The sequence below is a fragment of the Cyprinodon variegatus genome, unplaced genomic scaffold (genome assembly GCF_000732505.1).
Source record: "Cyprinodon variegatus isolate N-32 unplaced genomic scaffold, C_variegatus-1.0 Scaffold64, whole genome shotgun sequence".
In the NCBI taxonomy this organism is placed as follows: Eukaryota; Metazoa; Chordata; class Actinopteri; order Cyprinodontiformes; family Cyprinodontidae; genus Cyprinodon; species Cyprinodon variegatus.
This window is the reverse complement of record NW_015150517.1, coordinates 368,640-375,490: the sequence shown is the minus strand read 5'-3', so window position 1 is coordinate 375,490 and position 6,851 is coordinate 368,640. Positions and strand designations below refer to the sequence as shown.

General features: G+C 35.6%; 1 protein-coding gene across 1 annotated transcript in view; it reads right to left on the bottom strand.

The window, feature by feature from the left end:
• The window catches only part of clec11a (C-type lectin domain family 11 member A), a 7,191-nt gene extending 1,841 nt beyond the window's left edge, over positions 1-5,350 (bottom strand). Inside the window, exons 1-4 of the mRNA XM_015371732.1 lie at positions 5,125-5,350; positions 3,521-3,653; positions 2,388-2,495; positions 2,211-2,294 (exon numbers count right to left, since the gene is read on the bottom strand). Coding sequence (XP_015227218.1) covers positions 2,211-2,294; positions 2,388-2,495; positions 3,521-3,653; positions 5,125-5,217 — 418 coding nt within the window. The 5' untranslated portion in view covers positions 5,218-5,350. The remainder of the gene's footprint in view (positions 1-2,210; positions 2,295-2,387; positions 2,496-3,520; positions 3,654-5,124) is intronic.
• Between the last annotated feature and the right edge of the window lie 1,501 nt (positions 5,351-6,851).

The following is a 6,851-nucleotide window of genomic DNA, read 5'->3' as shown; positions in this document are numbered from 1 at the left end:
GGACCTTCTGTTTAAGTTTTTATTTTTTGGCTCTCAAGTTTATTTTGTTCTGTGTTTTCCAGATCTATATCACTTTTTTTATTCTTAGTTTTTTAGGTCATCTCTTTTCTTAAAAAGTTTTGGTATTATTTACTCCTTTAATTATTCTTTCTCTTATCTTTAGGTGAGGTTTTCCATGGCTTCAGTAATTTCCAGTCCCACCTCTTATCCTCCAGTTTTGGTCATTCCTTATTTTGTTGTCATTAGTTTTATTATTATTTAAGTTCTTTTCAAGTTACAATTATATCTTGTTTTTTCTCCCTGAATATTCTCTGTTGCCTCCCAGTGTCCCTTTCTTTCTTCTTTTTTCCTTCTAGTTACTTCTGTCTACACCTGCTCCCTATTAGCTAATTACTCCTCCCTTTGTCTTTGTCTCCCATATATACACCTCCTGTTCATTTATTCATGGCTGAATCCTCGTCATTCTTTACGTTCATAAGTGTCTCCTAATTATTTGGCAATTTGGTTTCTTGTCGATCGGTTCCGGAGTATGGATTCTATATTTTTTCTTCATCATTAAGTTTCGCAAGCAATCCTCCCTGCCTCTTCTACTCTGCATTTGGATCCACAGCAACATCTACCAACCTTGACAAACACTGGTTGATGTAGGACCCCAAGCGGGGTCATGACCCCAAATTTAGAAATCGGTGCACTTGATAGTCTGGTAAATACCCCCACAACTAGCTTTTTTATACCAGTACCATGCAAATAATACATTATTTCTTCATGGTTGAGACTTCATATATATTAAGTGGTCAAATGGTTCTAGAGACTTTTCTCCTTAATATGTTTACTTCAGAGTCTGCAGAGTTTTCAAATAAACAGAGTCAGCATTCCTTTAGAAATAGTCTGGTTCTCTGGAAGTAACATGAGGTGACTCATGATGTAAATGCAACCTCCAGTGAACTCAGAAGCATAACATACAACTAAGTGTTATCATTCAGCTTATAAACGCAAGGGCAAACACAGTCCAGCCTTAACGTCCTCATACAGGAGCACTGAATAATTGGTTGTGTTGATAAGTAGTATATAATTAGTATTTGGTATGTTAAGACTAAAATGGATATTTGCTTTTATTTAAACAACTTCAAATTAGGATTAAAATGATCAGGTTTTTGTTCAGGACCTTTTTTTTTATTCTGTGGAATTGATCACCCAAAAAAAATACTGTTTAAAGTTTCTAAAACCATGCTTTTTTATGTAGGATTGATCAAAGATGAACACATCTGGGTAAATTTATAACAAACATCTTCTACCTAAGTGTCTGGTAACATTTATACCCCCAATTTAAAACTAAATACCCCTAAATTCTTAGTGTGCAAATTTGGGCTTGATCGTTTTATTTACCACAAAAGAACAACAAAAGTCGGTATCCTGAGATAAAACAGCTGATGAGGCCTAAGGATAATTCTCCGTGGTTTGATCGAGCAACAACAGACTGAATCATAACAACCCCTGAGCAGAATCACGCCAGAACACGCTGCAGAGTGGGGCTTTATTGTACTACTGTTGATCCTCCCTTCAGAGCTGCTTCTCTTTTCATGCCTGTAGTGACGCGTGTTATTTGCATAGCAACCAAGCATAGCAAAGCTGTAATTTTCTAAGGAAATGACAGCAGATTCCCTTTGATATTTACCTAATGCAGCATTTTCCTGACGCTGGCAGAGGTTAAGATCAGTGATCTAAGCATCTAGATTATTTGCATGTTAAAAACCAGATTACTCCTGCATGTCACCTCATGTATTTATGTCTAATAATCCTACATCTTTGTAAATGGAGGAAACCTGATCATCATGATTGCTCTGAAACGTATCACTATCACTATATCTCTCATATATGCACCTTGAAATGTGGAGGTTCAATTAGATTTTTGTTTTGATAAACTGGGATTCACAAAATATTTAGACTTTTGACAGATTTCTGTCATGATTATAATGAAAGTCATACCAAGCATAGCTGGCAATTCAGTTTTAACCACCTTTTCAGTAAACAATGCCCAGCCATACAGTTCTGGATTTTGCAATCACTGCAATTCAGCTCTAAATAATCTTTCATATCACATTTATTGTTATTTTAATAAATACCCCATAATAGCTTCATAAACATTATGCTCCATAATCATCCATCCCCATATTTAAGCTTTAATGATGCTTGAAAAAGGTTCAATTTACCTTCCAGTCTTCCAATCTCCTTACGATTGTCTTTGCTGTGCTGGTAGACCTCCTGGATGCTGTCCTCCAAATCTCCAACTTTAGCTATAATTGAAAGGATGATGACCATCAGAGTAAAGCGCAATAAAAGCTTATGGAGCATTACTGGAATTACCTTATCAATGTTTAGAATATTACCATCCAGCCTGGAGATCCGGTCGATTAGCTGGCTGACTTTAACATCCAGGGTGTAATGACCAACGTTCAGCTTGTGGATGGCCTGGTCTATACCAGTCAGTCTGGATACTTTGGAAACATAAGAATAAATAAATAACCCAAACTAAAACAGTTTTACCTTGAATGGAAAATATAAGAATAAAGTATTTGCTTCATTATGCTCAGTTTGAGGACAGCCCATCTACTCATAAGAACACACTGCAGAAAATGTCAATCTTAATAAGTCTTTTTTTCCTAAAATCAATGCATTTTTCTTGAATTGAGGAGGTAAGTGAGACACTTTGCCAATAGAACAAGACAATTTACATTTGGAATAAGAAAAAAACAATTGCATTTTCTTATTTCAAATGAATTTTATCTAATTATCTTATTTTAAGAGTAAAAGTACTCATTCCATTGGAAAATCCTCTTACTTACCTACTCAAATTAAGGGTAAATACACTTAATTTAAGAAATCTTTACTTATTTCTAGATTATTTTTGCAGTGCAGGATTAAGTGATAAATTGTACATATTGTATTCATAGGAAGTGTCATAGTAAACCTCAATCAAATTTATGGTTAAATGCAGAACAGATTGTTAAAATCTCACCTAAAGTCTAAGCCACAAATCCCATTATTTAATTGTTTTTAGTGCCTTGCAAGGTATTATTACTGCTTTTAATATTTTGTCGTATTCCAGCCATCAACATGAATGTATTTAGGGGGGCCTTATTGTGATAGACCTACACATAGTTGTGCATAACAGGAATGAAATGATATATGGTTTTGAAATTGTTTTACCTCTAAAGAGGTAAACATTCGGATTCAGTGCAGCTACAAGCTGTGGGAATTTAATATAAAAGCAAGCCACATGTCTAAGTTTTCTATTAAAGCAATATTGATGTACTTTCCTTCTGTCTGGTCTTTAAGTTGTTTTTGTTTGGGGAAAAAAAAAGAAAAATAGGTTCCAAGGGTGGGATTACTTTTTGCAATCCACTGTGTTATACATGGATAAAAAGGGTGTGCTATATTTTTTTTTTTTTGGACTATATACGCCTTTCTAAATAAAGTATTTGACCCAAAGGTTATCGTAAGGAAGCAGGAAATTACTTACAGACATAGTTGTAGGACTTTTCAAAGTCTGACACCTGACTGGTTGGCTCTGGTTGGCTGGTTGGCTCCGGTTCTGGTTCTGGAAGAATATCAGGAACATCACCTCTGGCCCGCTTCATCTCCAGCAAAGACGCCTGACAAACGCACACAGATTAACAAACAGTAGGATCTCCATGATGCTCCTGCTGTCATCACACCAGACTAGTTAGCAACTAACTGTTTGAAGAATGAATTTAAAATCTAATTTTAGATGCAATGACAAAGATCTGTCTCTAATTCTAAATAATCAGTCTTTTGTGAAATGAGTCAACGAGGGTTCAGGGTTTGACTTTCAGGTTGCTGTTTTATTACATTTCTTTCACTGGATTGTCATAATCTAATTTGTAACGTATTTCTAAAAATGTAAACAAAGAACAACAGAACATCCAGTTTGGGTGTTGGCTAGGGTTACAAAATGTATTAATAATTAATTCATTGCTTGCTAATAATGGTGAGTGTCTAATTTCAGTAACATCTATGAAAATTGCATCACCTGAAACTACAAAAAAAGCTGTTTAATTGCCAAAAGAAGCAGATATGGACATAAAAAAAAATTCTTTTTTCCAACCAAAACCTTGCTGTTGAGATGGAAATATTGAATATTTTATAATTTCACATACAGTAATTGGACAGACTACACATCTTGTGTTTGTTTCTTTTGAAACCAAAGCAGAAAGTTTATTTATTTTATAAAAAAATATTATTTTTTTTAATTATTTGCTTATTTTTACTGTTTATATCATCATTGCAACATTTATCACCTTTCTCATATTTGACTAATTTTGGCTTCTTTATTTGACTCCAGTTGATAAAAACAAGGGGTCTTATATTATTTACCTATATTTCACTTATCTATCTTAAAAAAAAACACATCAAAAGTAAATAATTGAAAGAAAAAAAAGGATTAAATGTTTTCCCAGTAACAGAAATTGTTAGACTGAACATTTCAACTTATTTGACCTGTAGGCAATGGTTAGTAGATGGCTGCTAAATAGAAAATCCTATCTACCCAAAGCCATCTGGCTTTTTGAAGACATGTTGGTTCAATTCTTTGGTTCACCAACCTTTTCATGACTTCATTCTCCAGAGTTAAGTGGTTTAACAAATGGGAAGACTGGTTGTCTTTAAACAGTCAGGTTTGAAATGAGAGGAAAACAATCCAACGTCTAGATAAAGAAATCAGGAGAGACTGGAAAAGCTCTTAGTTACGAGAGAATTTACAAGTAAAGACACATTACTGTCATAACCTATCATATTTCTGAGTCTCTTATTGGCTGATAAGAAGGGGGCGGCTTTTTTTGAAGTCTCAAATACGCTCTGCTACCAGTGCCTGCTTCTTTAAACATGGTCATCTATAATTATTTAGGAATCATTAACAGACGTGACGTCATCTTTCTCAGTTTTCCTACTGCTGCTAAGGTACAAAACATTTCCAGTGTCTTGTCATCTTGATGAATGCTTTATTAACCCAATGCGAAAAAATTACCCCAAAACAGACATGAATTAAGATTACAGAAAGAAAAAAAAGGATACCAAGGTAATACCAACAGTACAGAAAGTTCTGACCTGTGTTGGCGCAGCATCGACCATCCCTATAGGAACACACACAGCCAGAAAGCATAAACACAGGAATGTGTAGAAGGTGGCAGCTGGTCCCATTTTACTCCTTCCAGTTACTCTTCCTCCAGCAGCTATAGCTCTCTATGTACCTCTGAGCTGCACCACACTCTCTCCCTTCCCTTTGCCTCATGGAACAGCAGCTGGAACCTCTTTCCCATTAGATATGTGAATGGGAGGGTGCACACATACACACACACACCCCTCTAGGAGGGGGAAAAAAAGGAGTAAAGGCAGGGATCCAAAAACAAAACTTCCCTGTTGCCTATCAGCAATGCTTCCTCTTCGTTTTCTCCGGACAGGTTTGATTTCCTCTAAACAACAGGAAACCTCTTTGTTTTTGCTTCCATCTTCCATTTCCACGCTTCGTGAGAGCGGTGCGGTTTTCCATGGATCTCAGTCTTGTGGAAACCATATGCATCCCTGGTACAACATCTTTACTGTTGGGGGAAAAATTTTAAAAAACAACCTTTTTCTTTGACGTTCTACCCTAATGAATGGAGGAAAATGGAATAAACTTGAAACTTATTAAACAAAAGCTTAAAGCTGTGAGCCACAAATATAAACGACTGATCCAACACAATGATCTACTATATATATATTTTTTTTAATCACTAGTTTTATATGCGACTAACACAGAAGCCCTGAATGTTTCCAGAGGAAATAAGGATTTCTTTGAGATCTAAACAGCCGTACAAAGACAGAAATAACCTTCAGCTTAGTGAGGAAATTCAGATGGAAAAAATTAAAGCATGGAGAAACATTTGAAATTAGACGGCACAATTGGAGCAAATTCACATTACTGGAGAAAATACTATTAAACAAAAACAAAAGTCCAACTGAGGGATTTATATGTAAAAAAGAAAAAGAAAAACATGCATCTGTATTTATGCATGAAAACACACCAGTATTCTTGAGAGAACAGTGGGGAAATAAACAGTAAGTTTGTTGTTAGCAATGATGGTTATAAAGTCGAACAAAGAGATCAGTGTTATTTAGCATATTTTAGTTCAGAGGTTGTCCAGGATGTTTGGCTGACCAAAGCAGCTGCATGGCCGCTCAGTAGTGGCAGTATGATGATGTGGGACTTTCTGTAAGCATGTTATTATATCAATTTCACTGGATGAAAGTGAAACCATAGTGATGCTTCTTACCTAAAACGTGTCCTTTACGTTTTCCTTTCTTATAGAAAGTAGCTGTGGCTCTTTTGTGTAGAGTCAATGACTGAACCATTGCTGCTACTACCTGAGGGTGGAACTTTTACACTAATTAAACTAAATCTGTACTCCTTGTCTTTTTTTTTTAATGGATGGAGCCATTGACTCTGTGGACTAGGGGTTTTCTTTGCCACAGAAAGTACCCCTGGCCCCGTGGTTCTGAATTTAGCTCTTTTCTCTAAACCAAATTACTGACTGAACCATTGCCGCCTCTCACGTATACATAGTCTGTGTCCAGGTTTCTATAGAAAGTTCTCTCGGTTCTTTTCCTATGTGGATAGATGTTAGTTTTCTAGATTGTATTTGTTGTTTTTTTTTCTTATTCAGAGAAAGTACTTCTAGGTCTAGATGTTTATGACAAATCCATTTTGTTAATGGACAGAGTCATCAATTGCCGTTATCAACTTCTTGTCTTTGTTTCCAATTGAAAGTAGCCCTGGTTCTTTACTTTGGTGATTA